General features: G+C 45.3%; 1 protein-coding gene across 3 annotated transcripts in view; it reads left to right on the plus strand.

The window, feature by feature from the left end:
• LOC143286129 (enhancer of filamentation 1-like) overlaps positions 1-15,730 on the plus strand; it is a 67,304-nt gene that overhangs the window by 23,721 nt on the left and 27,853 nt on the right. For all 3 annotated transcript variants that reach the window (XM_076593725.1, XM_076593723.1, XM_076593724.1), the window contains exon 2: positions 13,521-13,823. In XM_076593725.1, coding sequence (XP_076449840.1) covers positions 13,521-13,823 — 303 coding nt within the window. The remainder of the gene's footprint in view (positions 1-13,520; positions 13,824-15,730) is intronic.

The raw sequence follows: 15,730 nt of genomic DNA on the forward strand, positions 1-15,730 counted from the left end.
TGTCATGTGTATTTCCGCCAGACTTTATTCGTCTTATGATGCATGGTCCATTCAATCTTCTCAAAGATGCATCCTCTTACAGTCTTTTTTCCCCCGATTCCTCTGACTGGCACACCTGTTCATGATAGATGTTGATATAGATCTAATTCACTCATTCATTATTCAAGGGCGGTGGGGAAATTCTCCTTCCTCTATCCCGTCCCCTACCACTCTCTCTCTTTCCCTCTCTGTCTCCCTCCCTCCACGACCCCCCCCAATCTTTTTCTCCCTCTCTGAATGAAACGGTTAATTGAAAACCAAATACTTCCGTATTTATATTTGGACAAGGTTAAATCAAAACGTTATTCAATCACTTTATTTCCAGTTATCTTCTCCTGCAGTCCACAGGTGTAACTTTGAGCGATTCTGTGCAAGTGCTACAAGAGACTGTTGAAGATAATTTATAAATCCACACACACCCCCACCCCCACACACCCTTTTTTTCTCGTTTTCTATTTTTCCTTTTCTTTCTTTTCTCTCCCCCCCCCCCCCCCCCCTTTTCGAAAGTGATTTGTCATAATCTATGGGCTGTTTGGAGTGGGGTGCGGTTACATGCGGAGCAGCGCACAGCCTTTCCCTTATTTGTGCTGTTTTTAGACGCAAGGGTGCGTATGTTTATTGAAGCGATTGCAAAAGGAAGGGTGGGGGAATGGGGGGATACATGCGAGAGATTAGCTTTGCGGGGTTTCTTGTGTGTGTGTGTGTGTGTGTGTGTGTGTGAGAGAGAGAGAGAGAGAGGGAGATTCATTGTGATTGGTTGGTTGGGTGGTTGCCTTTTTTTTTTTTTTCTTTTTTTTTTTAATTTCCCGAGTGAAGCTGGCGTTGTGTATAGACGTCTCCAACATTCTCAACCGTGCCCATAAGTTTCCGGGCGCGCGCTCGCATTCGCGCATATGCATAGAGAGAGAAAAAGAGAGAGCGGGTGGTGTGTGTGTGTGTGTGTGGGGGGGAGATAGCTCTAGATCCAAGTGCGCGTGCACACACACACACACACACACACACACACACACACACACACACACACACACATACATACATACATACATACACATACTTCCGACGGTACACACATGCGACTGCTGCTATTTTCGTATACAAATTACAGGTGTAAAACTAAGATCAAGAAAAAGAAAATTTAAAAACGAAAATTTAATATAGAAAAAAGATAAGCACGCGCTATCTGAGGATACAGACCACGCACAAAAATGAATCTTAGGGAAGGAAGATAGATTTGGGGCCTGTGGAGTGTGGTGGGGATGATGGGAGCTCAAGGAGGCGGGGGAAGACGGAAAAACAGATAGTGCTTTGGCCACGAGTTATCACGTGGATCTTTGTTATCCATCACAGCTTTGCGTGTGTCTGTGTATGTGTGTGGGTGCGCGCGCGCGCCCGTGTGTGTGTGTGTGTGTGTTTGCTGGTGAGAGAGACAGAGGGATTGTGTGCGTGTGTGTGTGTGTGTTTGCTCGTGAGAGAGACAGAGTGTGTGTGTGTGTGTGAACGCTTTTGACCTGGGAGTGCATGTATGACAACATTAGCAAGTGTGCATTTGGAGAATAACCTTATGATTGTAAAACTAGTTGTATGTTTATTGTGATAAAGTGTTTAGCATTTAGTAAGCAACGACATGAGAAAATATCACGTTCAGTTAAATATGTATTTTCTTTGTCAGTGCCATTCATTCTTCTTTGTCTCTCTCGATTAGTTCAGTGAAATGATGACACACTACTGCTGATGTAGGTATGCAGGGTTCACAAAAAGTTAAGGAACACCTGGAAACCTAAACAGTTTTCTTCTTGTGGGCATGGGGGGGAACGATGCTGAATTTTTTGGCAAACAACGGTGTGTGCAGCCAGAGTAATTTGCACCAGACATAAACAGAGACTGTGCTTTCTTGAGGAGTGTACTTCCATGTTTTACAACAAAAAGCTGCTGGTAGCGTTTATATAAACCGCTGATAAGTGTGTATTTCTGGTTCAAACCTCGATTTTTTTTTTTCAAGCGCTGATTTCAAGCTGTTCTTGGTGCACATGTACTTGAAACAGCTGATTATGCATTCGATGAGAGGTCAGAGGTAGACCATATTATGCAGCCTGCATAATTTAGATCATCTCTCGATGTTTTTCGTAACTTTTTTTTTTTGCTTAAAAGCAAAAAACGGTTTGTAACCTTTCGTGAAGTGTGTAGATAAGCAGCTTTATCAGCGCACTGCCTGTGATAAAAGAAACAGCTGGTGGCAGGGGATGGAGATATTGTGCACCAGCTGTTCCCGGGGTAAAATCCCTTGCCCTATTGATCCGACCAAAAGGAAGATTGATGCACTGAGTGGAGGGGAGGGGAGGGATAAATTTTGGAAGGTGATGACTATGATGGCGGAGTAGAAGTTATGTTTGAGGCAGTACCACAAGGTCTCGAGCACATGTTTTTGACGCCTTCGATCCCAGGCGGGGTCTTTGATGTACAGGGTCTGGAACTTGCAAAGTGTGGGAGTGGGTGGAAGAGGGTGGTGAAGGGCGTGGGAGAGAGTGTGCGGGGGTACATTCGATTAAACGTCGACACTAAACAGGTGGATAGGTAGATAGATAGGTTGGTAGGTAGGTAGATGAGAGAGAGAGAGAGAGAGAGAGAGAGAGAGAGAGAGAGAGAGAGAGAGAGAGATTGTGTGTGTGTGAGAGTGTTTCTATGTGCGCATCTGTGCGTGGGTTTGTGAATGTGTGTGTGTGCGTGCGTGCGTGTGTGTGTACGTGCGCGCGCGCGCGCGCGCGTGTGTGTGGATTGATGGCAGGGATAAACCACCTCAGGAAAATAGAGGAAGGGAATAAATTTATCCTACACCATACAACACTGACACCACCAGAGCGACACGTTAAGATCGGCAAGTGAAAATGTCTTGAATCAGGTTTGTTTTTGTTTTTTTGCTGGATGCATTGGATTCTAACCCGAGGAACGTGTTTGGAAAATAAAACAACTGTTGTTGTTTTTGTTGTTGTTTTAACCAAAGAGCGTGGCTAGTCAGTACATCACGGGCCGTTTCGCTGGGCCTTTCCAGTGAGTAAAATGAAGATAATATATGATATCCCACGGTTGTTGTCTCGATATGGTAAACGTTCTGGTCGGTATACTTCCTCGTGAAACGAGAAAGGCTGACCCTACCCGGTAGAGAAATGGTGTGCACACCAGCTGTTCACTGGGTAACATCTCGGTTTGTGTTTATTGATCGACTGAAGGAAGAAGAGTCGAGACCTTGTTTATGGGGTTTTTCCACCCCACCCGAGGGTGATGATGGAGAAATCATACGTGTAGTGAGGTAAGGTTTTCTCCGGACAGACTTTACTTGTCGAGCGAACTTCGACATTTTGAGGCAGGATTTGTTATCACCAAGTGGTCGTCGGTTGCAATACATATAAGGTGTACATGTACCAAATGAGGGATCGTGGGCTGGAGGATTGGAAAGTGTAGAGCGAGAGGGAGATGGGACTTCTGACTTACATAATTTTGTATTCTGTTTTTGTTCGTGGGATGGGATAGGGTGCGGGGAGGGAAGAGGGGGTGGGTTAAATCGGAGGGAAAAAGATAGATCAAGGGATGTATGCCATGTGTCCACTTGGGGCGTTGAAGCGGCCATTCAAAGAGCATTGAAACACACTTCGCAAATTCTTATGTAAACAACGGTGTAAAATATACTAAGAAGAAAAACAACATACGTTGTTGGTTTTTTTGTTGTTGTTGTTTTTATAACTTTCAATGATAAACAAATGTAAACAAATTTCTATTTCAAAGAACCGCGAATCATTGGGGGAGTGGGGGTACTAGGTTTGGTGGGGGTGAGAGACATAAAGAGAGAGAGAGACAGAGGATAGAGGGGGAAGGGGGGCAGGATGATTGGAGAGGAGTAGAAGAGGGGGGACGGGAGTGATGGGGGCAGGGGCAGGATAATTGAAGGGGGGAGGGGTCAGATCAATATCAGCTGCTGTCGTCTGTTCCTCAGATGCAGGGCAGCATGCATGTCCAGTTTCTATTTTGATCCCTCCAGCAGGGGCTCATGTCGCCACCACTGACGTCATAACCGACAAAGACGGATCTCTCTCGCGTTTTAGGACCTCAACGGGACGATGGTCGTTAACTAAGCGGCAAAGGCGTGCATTGGTAGACGGAGTGAATGTATCGCTGAAGTGAGAACACCTCATGGTTTGCATAATGTTTTTTGTTTGTTTGTTTGTTTTGTTTTGTTTTTGTTTTTTGATGTTGTTTTTTGTCAGAGATCTTCCTCAGGAACGGGCTTCCTGGATTCCCAGATAAGCACATGACTTGTGTTAGAATTGAACCGTCAAAACTGTACTGATTAGTGTTAGTATTTCTCTTACCGTCTGTTCTCTGTGTGTGCACTGTCTTGTATTCACGTGTATTGTACTACACTGCATGTACTGCATTGCTTTGATTGAACTGCGTTGCATTACTCTTCCATCACAGCGGATTTCTACGTGTGAAATACCGATTGCTTTCACCAAGAGAGCGTCTTGTCATAATCCGGTGTCACCTTTTTTTTTCTTCTTTTTTGTTGTTGTCCCTTTTACTGTGCGCATGTGCTTTTGTTTACCTTTAAGTGTATTCAAACAAAAATACAGAATGTTGCCACAGGACTATTACTTGCTTTTATAGCCCATGCAGAACACGATACCTCAGTTTATGGCCTCATCCGAAGGCTAGCACCCAGACCACCACACTAGGTGTTGGTGGGGTAAACATTCTCGGTCCTTGCATAATCGAACCCGGGACCTTTGCTTTCTAGTGGGGGCGCCAATCCATGTACTACTCAATAGGACACTGCCTTATTGGTGCATTTATGCTTTCATTGTCTCTTGTCTGTATGTGGTGTTGAGGGCCTGTGCATGAATCTGCCTGTCGCTTCACTCCGTCCCCATATGTTTGTCTGCTCTTTCTGTCTGTCTGTCAGTCTCTCTCTCTCTCTCTCTCTCTCTCTGTCTCTCCCTTTGTTCCTCCCTCCCCCCCCCCTCTCTCTCTCTCCCTCTCGGTCTTTCTTTAACTGCCTCTCTGTGTCTGCTTCTCTGCGACTAACTTTAAAAAAAAAAAAAAAAAAAAGGGTTTCATTTCGTTTCGTCCTCCTGCCCTCCCCTCTCTTGCCTTTTTTCCCCCTTTGGTATAATATATTGTAGACAATCGGATAGATAGGCGTGTACATAGGAAGGCTAAGTAGGAAAGTGTAAGTAGGAAAGTCGGTATTGCTCAATTAATCGATTTGGTTTAAACAGATATTTATTTGTGGAAAGTATACCGAACAATATAGCACGTGTGAGCAGGAACGGGAATAGTTTTGGCGTGCTCACAACTTGTAATAACGTAACTGATTAATTTCGTTAATAATAATAATAATATTGTGTGTGTGTGTGTGTGTGTGTGTGTGTGTGTGAAAAGAACACGCTGCAATTCTCTGTGTGTCCATCGGTCATCCGGTATCTCCCTTTCACACGCGAAGCACATTACTATCCGCGATTTGCCTGATCGGTCGTTAACACCCGTGATGGAGGAGACGTCTGGAGAGAGAGAGAGAGAGAGAGAGAGAGAGAGAGAGAGAGAGAGCCAGCCACGGCTGTTTGGTCAGATTTCCAGCCGGTGACATATGGACAACGAATGATGATGACTGCTGAGACCCTGGCACGCCATCCTCCTTCTCCTCTTCCCCCTCCTCTTCCTCGTCCTTCTTCAGTTCCCTTTCCTCTTCCTTCTCCTCGTCCTCCTCCCCCATGTCCTTTTCCTCCCCCTCCTCCTTTTCCTTCTCCTCCTCTTCCTTATCCTCCTCTTCCCCCTTCCCCTTTCCCTCCTCCCCCTTTTCCTTCTCCTCTTCCTCTCCCCCCTCCTCTTCCTCGTCCTTCTCCAGTTCCCTTTCCTCTTCCTCCTCCTCGTCCTCCTCCTCCCCCTTGTCCTTTTCCTCCCCCTCCCTTTCCTCCTTTTCCTTCTCCTCCTCCTTCTCCTTCTCCTCGCCCTTTTCCCCCTCCTCCTCGTCCTCACTAAACAGGCAGAAGCTGAAAACAAGAGCGAGAGAGAGAGAGAGAGAGAGAGAGAGAGAGAGAGTCCAGATTATCGAGTGTCTTTCTGCGCGTAGCGAGCACCATGCCCGGGCAGTGCCCAGGGTGCCTGATAGGATTCTGGTGGTTGTGTTATCTGCCCCTGCTCCTGACGTGTCTGTTATTCCATCCAGGGCTCTCGACAGGCGGGGGGATTGGTTTGCAATCAATCGGATTCGACTGTGTTGTGGTGGTGGTGATGGTTATAGCACATGTGGTCTGGTAGTGTTGCTTTGCCTTGTAAAACACTTGTATTGCCTGTTGCTTGCACGCTGCTGATATTACATCATTATATATTGCTGTTGTGCGTGTTGCGTGGGATGGATGGTGGTGGTGGTGGTGGTTTTGTATGAAAGGAAAACGAATGATGTGCCATTATGTTTGTTAGTTGTTGTTTTTTTCTTGTTGTTTTGTTGTTGTGGTGTTGTTCTTTTTGTTGTTTGTTTTTGCAGGTCAGTGTTGTTTAATTGAAATTGGTGGCAGATTTTTGTGATTGCCGTAATGAGGTTGTTATAATGTGGGCAATTTATGACTTGATTAGTTAATACCTGTGGAATATTTCGTGAGTCTGAATGATGTTGTCTTTTTTCGGATGGTGTTGGGTTGTAAGACGTATTGACGTATGTATACGTATAAGTTGGTGTTGGGAACCGAGTGTTGTTGTGTGTTTTCTTTGTGTGTTTCTATACCAAAGCGGTCTTGGGGGCCTGTGCATGAATCTGCCAGTCTCTTCACTCTGCCCCCACATGTTTGTCTGCTGCCTCTGTCTCTTTCTCTATCAGTCTGTCTGTCTGTCTCTGCCTCTCTCTCTCTCTGTGTGTGTGTGTGTGTGTGTGTGTGTGTGTGCGCGCTCTATGGCTATCCCTCCTTCCCCCTCTCTTTCTCTCATGAGCTCAGTCAAGGGTCACCCCCTCCCCATCCCCGTTGTTTACACGGCAGTCCCTGCGTCCTCTGCACGACCCGCGTTCAGTCGGGCAAGTACTTCATACACCCAGCATGACAAAGCAGGAAACTACAGAAGAGGACGTGACAATAAATCACAATCAATGATATCACTATATTACCAAAAGAAATAATCTGTGATAACTAAACGGGGAAAGAAAAGAAGAGTCCAGAGCACGCGGCGTTGGGAAAAAAAAAGATATGTATTATATAAATCTATATTCGAAAGCAGTGCAGTGCTCCCTATCGTTGGAGCTGCGGTCGTGTGTGTGTGTGTGTGTGTGTGTGTGTGTGTGTGAGGAGGGGGGCGGGTGGGGCAGACACCCCTCAAAAGTTCTACGTAAGGGACAGTGAGGAAAGATTAACGCGATATCACAGCAGGGAGCGAAGGACTGTTAAATTGATAGAATCCGACTCCCATAAAACTGGCCCGCCACAGCAAACTGGTCATGTGGTATTTGGGTAATACGAGTAGAGAGATGTGGGAGACTTTTTCGGAAACACACCCAGACATGTAGACATGTATATTTACACAGACGCAGACACACAGACATACAGACATACAGTGTGACACACACATACACACACACGCAACGCACGCACGCACGCACACACACACACACACACACACACACACACACACACACACACACACACACACACACACACACACACACACACACACACAGGAGCTTGTGTAAGACTCCAGTGTGGGATGATCTATCTATCTAAACAGGGAAGACAATGAGCCACTTAGTGGCCAAAACAAGCTAATAATTTTTCTGTCAAGCACGGCACTGACAGGGAGACGTCTTACACAGAACTGATATACGCCACACTGGAAGCGAAGGGGTCAGTATGCAAAAACGATGTGGAAAAGATGATAAGTACTATGTTACTAAACGCATGTCTGCAAGCGGAGTGACCTGTACCACTCGACATGTTTTTCTCAGTACCCCCCCCCCCCCCCCCCAACTCTCTACCCCTCCCCCCCCCCACACACCCCCCTCCGTCTGTCTCTGTCTGCATATCTCTCTCTCTGTCTCTCCCCCTCCCCCTCTCCCACCCTCCCTGCCCCCTCTCTCTCCCTCACACACACACACACACACACACACACACACACACACACACACTTTTCTCTGTTTTGGATATATATATGTGTGTGTTTGTGTGTGAGTGTGTGTGTCAGGATTGTTGTTCACTCTGCAATCATTCCGTTATTTATTTTATTATTGAATGAAGTTTGCAACATCTAGATGTATCTGATTTTACTTATAAATGTATGTCGTTCATTCCAGAACGGTGTGTGTTAGCTTGTTTGTTTATATTCGGTCCAGTCATTTCGTCTGTGAATTAAAAGATAAAAATCTCTTATCACTCGCTTTGTATCCCAGTCTCCATATATCACCATGTTTCACAGACAGAATACATTAAGACAGAAGCGTCCCTCAGGGGCAGCCCACTGGACACCATCTGGTCATCATCACGGCTCACAGTAACGGCCAGCAGCCAGCCAGCCTCTTTGGCAATAAAATGCCGATAACTGTCGGGTTGGGGCACTATAGAGCAAGATTTGGGGTGCATTCCCAGAAATCGGTGAACCAGTTCTGGAGGCGAGCAAAGGGGATGGTACCAGGGAACGTGGGAAAAAATGTTTATAAATAGTTGTAGGGGTGCCAGATGGTAGTTCTGTTGGAATGGACTTTTCGGCTTCGTTGTGGCGGCTCGACGATGGCACAGAATCTGCATCTATTCGTTTGTGAACTTCTGCGGCACACATACTTGTTATGCAGATGAATCGTTTAATGGTGAAATCTGTTTTGTCGTTGAATAGGTGTAGGAGTGCCAGATGGTAATTTTGTTGCTACGGATTTTTCGGTTTCGTTTGGGCGGTTATGGCACAGAATCTGCATCAGTTCGTTTGTGAACTTCGGTGACACCCATACTTGTTGTACAGATGTCTCGGTTAATGGTGAATTCTCATTTGTCGTCATAAATAGATGTCGGGGTGGCAGATGGAAGTTCTGTTGGTACGGACTTTTCGGTTTCGTTGTGGCGGCTCGATGATGGTTCAGAATCTGCATCTATTCGTTTGTGAACTTCGGTGGTACCCATACCTGTAGTGCAGATGTATCGTTTAATGGTGAATTCTGTTTTGTCGTTATAGATATACGACTCGTATATAGGAGCGCAAGGTGGTAGTTCTGTTGGTACGGACTTTTTAGTTTCGTTGTGGCGGTGATGGCTCAGAATGTGCATCTGTTCGTTTGTGAACTTCGGTGGCAACCATATTTGTTGTTCAGATGGATCGGTTAATGGTGAATTCTGTTTTGTCGTTAACGCAGCCTGGTTGCCGTGTGTGTATTGTCTTCGTTAAAAAAAAGTAACGCCGTTCGTTTTCATCGTTGAGTGTTCGCAAAATTTACTGTTCGTTTTAATCGTTGATTGTCGGTTTAAATTTATACTCCATGGTCTGATATTAGAGGAGTGTGTGTGTGTGTGTGGGAGGGGAGGGGAGAGGAGGGTGGGGGTGGGGGCCGTAGATGGGGAGGGCTGTTGGGTGCGTTAGTGGAAAATTAAAAATACAGTCAGTTTCTCTTGTCAAGATTCGTTTCTCACATACCTTAGTTGATTGTTGAAACCAGTCTGTTCGGTTTCTTAAGTTGTTATTTTTGTACCAGTGGGCGTAAGAATTTTTTTTAGAAATTTTGTATTGTAAGCATGCGCGTACGCGCGTGTGTTTATGAGTGTGTGTGTGTGTATGGGTGGATGTGTAGGTGCGCACCTTAGTACGTTACATTCATTTCGTACAGTAATTTACGAGAACCACTGCAGTAGAAATCATTATTTTGTTTCATGCTTTTTATCTTCTGTCTTTTTATTTTTCTCTTTTTCGAACCACTACATATATATATATATATACACACACACACACACACACATGTATTATCTAAGTGGTGTGCGCCGCGCCCTTATGGCGAGATAAGTGCTGAATGTACTCCGTGTACTGCACATGGTATGTATGCACATCTTCATGTGCTTAATACCAGACTATACTAGTCACTATTAACTATTTGTTAATCCTTTGATCTCCTGGCCTCATTGTTTATTCATATCCAATACGTCAGTTACACAGTGACAGGACTGTATGGTCTGGGTCACATAAGCTAAGGTCTGTTCGGTTCGTTTGCAAAACTCCACCTTTTTTTTTTCCAGTTTAGGGGACGGGGAAATAGAAGGAGGAGGATGGCTAGCAGTGACGAGGAAAGGAGGGGGCAGGATTGGAGGGGGGCGTGGGGGTGGGGTGGGGGTGGGAGGAGAGGTTTGAGGGGGGGGGGGGGGAGAGTATGTCGGCATTCAGCCCATGTTGCAAACGAGATCTGCCATACGTAGTTGATTGTTGTCTGACCCGTTGAGCGACAAAAGTGTGCTTTTGGCCTGTCTGTTGACGCAACTAGTTTTCAACAGGGTGGTTTTTTGTGTTTTTTCCCAAACAATACCGCCCCCCCCCTCCCCCTCCCGCACGCCCTGCACCCCAGCCCCCAGGTTACCAGGACACGGCAGACCAGTTTGTGTCATCATGTAGGTCACTGTGCTTTAAGCTGACTTACTGCCCTTTTGTGGACGTGTGTGTCAGTGCGTGCGTGTGTGCGTGACTTTTTCCAGTTTATATCCGTTGCGCATTTCCTCCTCACAACCTCCTGCTGTTTCCTTTCGGGGTTTTTTTCCCGTCTCGCTTTTCCTACGTGCATGTGAGGGATGACGCGTTTCCGCACGGGTTCAGCTTGATCACAACAACAATGGGAGGAAATGAGGAGCCCTGAACTTATATCATACATGTATGCATGTCGTTCAGCATGTACAACACATATTGATAACATGGCAAGAGGGAAAATTCCTATGTTTTTACTCGATTGAAATCGTGTCGTGTCGCGTCGTGTCGTGTCGTCCACAGATGTGGTGGCTACATCAAGACGTGACAAAACAAGCTTGAAAAGAAAAATGCATGAGAGAGAGACATACAGAGAGAGAAACAGACAGACAGACAGACAGACAGACACACACACACACACACACACACACACACACACACACACAGAGGGAGAGAGAGAGAGAGAGAGGTTGTTGATATTATGAAAAAAACTGCATGTTATTGAACTCTTACATAGATTTGCGAAAAATGATTAAAATCCAGCCCCAAATTTTGGGGAGAGGGAGAGAGAGAGAGAGAGAGAGAGAGAAAGAAACAAACAGACAGACAACAATGAAAGATAGAAACGAAACGGAATTTTACTTTACTTGTGTAATGAAATAAGCTAAACAAAAGTAATACTTTTTCCCGCCAACCCTATGGTCCGAATTAGAAAAATGAATGATATAAAAAAACAAAAAAACATGAGAAAAGGGTAGCAAAAAATCGAGATAGGGAGTGAATGAGTGAGACAGACAGACAAAGACAGAGCGCGTTGAAATTACTCGGAAGCGAACTTTTCCGAAAACATGCAAAGTAAAAACCAACATCCTTTAATCAAAAGTTTTCTGGAATGTTGTAGGATTTCGCCAGCACATTACGTACACACGCACATAGAATGCACGGCTGCACTCCCCGGGAATGCATGGTGTAGTGTTGATTGTGAAACATATGCAGTGCTTCAGTGAAAACAAAACTCGTGTTGACATCACCCCTGTCATTACCGCAGTAACTTGAAACCTGTGTGTGACAACAACAACAACAACAACAACAAAAGAGCAAGCCATTCGACTGCTGTCAAATAATGCCTTGCTGCGCGACCGCTTTTTTTGGACAAAACCCCCAAACTTTTAACATTTAACTTGCGATTTACTTTTTGGCGTAGGAAATTGCTATATGCTTTGAATTGCATTTCACTATGGATAAAGCAATGGAAAGTCAATGGACCATGATAGTGCGTTTTGATTTTGACAAATTTTTCAACCGCTTTGGTCATGTCGGTTTACTGTTTGTGTCTGGAGGCATCGTAGAAACTAACGATATTCTTTTGATGCGCGTGAGCGCGCGTAAAAGAGAGACAGAGACAGACGGACAGAAAGCGTGAGTGCGATCAAGCACATTGCGTGCTCATGCAGTCCCCGTGTAAACTCTGTGCAGTTGACGCTGATTCGCGATGAAAACATTTGTCAACGCCTTTCTCGGCAGAACAAGAAAATTGCGAAATCATTTGAGGCTTCAGGGCTGGGTAGGACGCACGATGGCCCTGAGATTTCCCACATACCTTTTAGCGTATTTTCAGGAACGGAACCTAAGCAATTTTTTCTTAGAAAGAAGGAGAAAACTCTTACGTGTCGTGTACTTGCAGCACTGCACACAATTGTGTGGATTTGCGTGTTGCAAGCGAGTCGCATGTTAACTTGTGCTGCTGCATGAGTGGATCGGGCTTTTTATTCCCACCTTGGTGGCTACCCACTGATATATATATATATATATATATATATATATATATATATTATATTCTGTTTTTAGATCAGTGGTGGCTACCACGTCTCAACCCCCACGCCCCTTTCTCTCCTCTCACTTTCGGCTTCTCGTCGATCCATCCGTTCCCTGACACCCCCCCCCCTGCTCCCCCCCCTTCCTCTCCGCCACCCTCTGCCCCCATGTGTGTGTGTGTGTGTGTGTGTGTAAGCTGAAGTAAAAGACGACTTTGTTTGCTGAAGAGTACACTGTAGTGATTAGTAGTTACTGACTGACACACGATGAAGTATTGACAGCTTTTGTTTTTGAAAAGAAAGGGGGGGAGAGAAAAAAGAAAAGAAAAGTAAGAAAAATGTGTACACGCTTTAATTATTTCTTCTTCCTGTCTTAAGAATCGTTGGTTCTTGCCTTGATGTGGAAGGATTGGTTACTTTTATAGTGTAACTGCTTTCTGGGCAACCGGTTCGTGATCTGGGAAAGTATAACAACTGCAAGCACTGTCACCCCAAACCTCTTCAATGATGAAAATATTTGGTAACGATGATGGCAGCGACGAAGACGATGACAGTGATGATGGCATTAAACTTTGTTTTGACGTCTTGTAGAAACAGTGATGATGGTAACGTTAACGTTGCCGGTACATTGATGATATATACACGTATTTGTACGTTGATTATTTGTAGGTAGGAAAGTAGGTAGGTGCAAGTTGATCATGATAATGATAGGAGGTAGATCTCAATAGGTAGAAGTTTATTAGAACAATGATGATGACGACGATGACTCAGTGACGGTGATTAAAACTCTGCTACCTTTTTTCAGTAAACAATAACTGATAATGATAGGTAGGTAGTTAGGTACGTAGGTAGAATTTGATCACGATAATGATGACGACGACGATAGTGGCGGTAATCACAAAATTTTACTTTTGTAACCGTGTCTCAATAAAACAAAAACGATCATTGACAACACTTAACGACATCACCCCCACCCCCACTCCCTCTGTGCAGATGTTCCTGGCCAAGGCGCTCTACGACAACATCGCCGAGACGCCGGACGAGCTGGCCTTCCGGAGGGGGGACGTGCTGACGGTGGTGGAGCAGGACACGGCGGGGCTGGACGGCTGGTGGCTGTGCTCGCTGCGGGGCCGCCAGGGCATCGCCCCGGGAAACCGCCTCAAGATCCTCTCGGGCATGGTGACGGAGGGCGGGGGGGCCACCGGCAGCAAGGAGGACGTCCACCAGCACCAGGACCCGGCCAAGGCCGCGGCGGAGTGGAGGAGGAGTCTGGAGCAGCAGGCAGCACCCACCAAGGTGAGATGGGGATCATTGTTGTAGTCTTCTTCTTTTTCTTCTTCTCCTCCTCCTCCTTCGCAGCATGCCCTCTTCCCCACTCCCCCCGCCTCGCCCCTTCTCCTTCTGCTCCTCCTTCTTCTCCTGTTCCTCCTCCTTCTCCTCCGTTAATGCCCCCATTGCCCCCTCCGCCCCGCCCCTTCTCCTCTCCGTTAATGCCTCCATTACCTCCTCCTCCATCCCGCTCCTTTCTCTCCTTACTGAATTATCTGTGGAGAGTAAATATGTAATATCAATTTTTGACCATGTTGCTGCAATATCAACTCTTGATGAATTCCATTATTAACAAACTGTTACAAAATGACTCCAGAATTGTTGGGTTTTGTTAATTGGGTGTACATTCCATTTCTGTTCTTTTTTTCTTTTCTTTTTTTTTTTCTTTTTTTTTTTAAAGTTGAATTCCATTATTCCTCGGTGTTACTGCAGCAACAAGATTGAAATTTCATAAAATTCTTTTTTTTTTTTTTTTTAATGAATAGTTGGAAAAACCCATCTCTCTCTCTCTCTCTCTCTCTCTCTCTCTCTCTCTTATCCTGAATGAATGCTCGACTGACTCCGGAACTAACATTCTTGTCTTCTTCCCTCCTCCTCTTCGGCCTTCCTATTCCCAGCGGCCACAAAGGAGTTATAACTGTTATCTGTACACTGCTAGACACGTAAGTGGCATTGTTTTTCTCCCCCCCTTGTGGGTTCACAACTTGGTGTTGTCAGTTGTAGTTAGTTGGTTGTCAACCCCCCCCCCCCCCACGCCCCACCCCAATCCCCCTCACTCAACACACACACACAACACTACACTCGACCACACCACACCATACAAGCACACCTCACTGCACACTTCACAGCTCTGATCCTGTTTTCATTTTGTGCCTGTGTTGTTCTTAGCGCCTTTCAGCATTTCCTTCAGTTGTTACCCATTATTGCAAGGGAGACAGTCTTAAGGTTGTTTGTTCAGCCTGTTAACGGTGGTACGTGGGGGTGGGGGTAGGGGGTTGATTGGGTGCAGTTGGGGGAGGGGGGGGGGGGTGTACGTTCGTGTGTGCTTGCTTGGACAGAGTGCTCTGGTTGTATATATATTTTTTTTTTATAAATATGACACACACACATATATGGATAGATATGGAATTATATATATATATATATATATATATATATATCGAAGACGGGGGAAATATCAACACATACGTTCATACAGGTTGATCTGTATGCCACTTTGTCTTTCTCCGTCTCTCTGTTTCAGTCTGTCTGTTTCTCGGTCTATCTCTCTGTCTCTGCCTCTCTCTATCTCTCTGTCTGTCTCTGTCTGTGTCTCTGTCTCTCTCAAACGAAATTCATTTTGTTCTTTCTTGTCCGTCCTGGATTAAGTGATATTAGAGAGCAGTTTATACCACACAAGTACAGTAAAGATCAACGTTTATTTAGACTGATTGTATTGTTGTCATCAACAAATGAAAGTACTGTAAAGCAGTTGGCTATTTATCTCTATAAAGCATTTAAAAGACGATGTTCATATGTAACATGGTAAAATGAAAACGTTTTTTTTAATGTTCATGTACACCCCTTTTTGAGGGGCCATGGCGTTATGAATAAACCATCTCTCTCCTTCTTTCCCTCCATCTCTCCTCTCTCTCTTCCTCTGTCTGTGTGTTGCTCCTCCTGTGCCTGTGTATCCTTACCTCTGTTTGGCTCTTCATAGACAAAAATCGGCAAACTGCCAGGTCAGCACTGCAGTAAGGTCAGAAATGCAGCTTCACACAACACACTCCACATCGATGACAACGTGTCTGATTTGTTAGGCTTGCTAGATGCATGCTCACGCTGCATCCGCATCCCACAAATTCATGATAACCAGTCTGCATTATTGCACTTCA

The sequence above is a fragment of the Babylonia areolata genome, chromosome 9, assembly GCF_041734735.1.
Source record: "Babylonia areolata isolate BAREFJ2019XMU chromosome 9, ASM4173473v1, whole genome shotgun sequence".
NCBI lineage: Eukaryota > Metazoa > Mollusca > Gastropoda > Neogastropoda > Buccinidae > Babylonia > Babylonia areolata.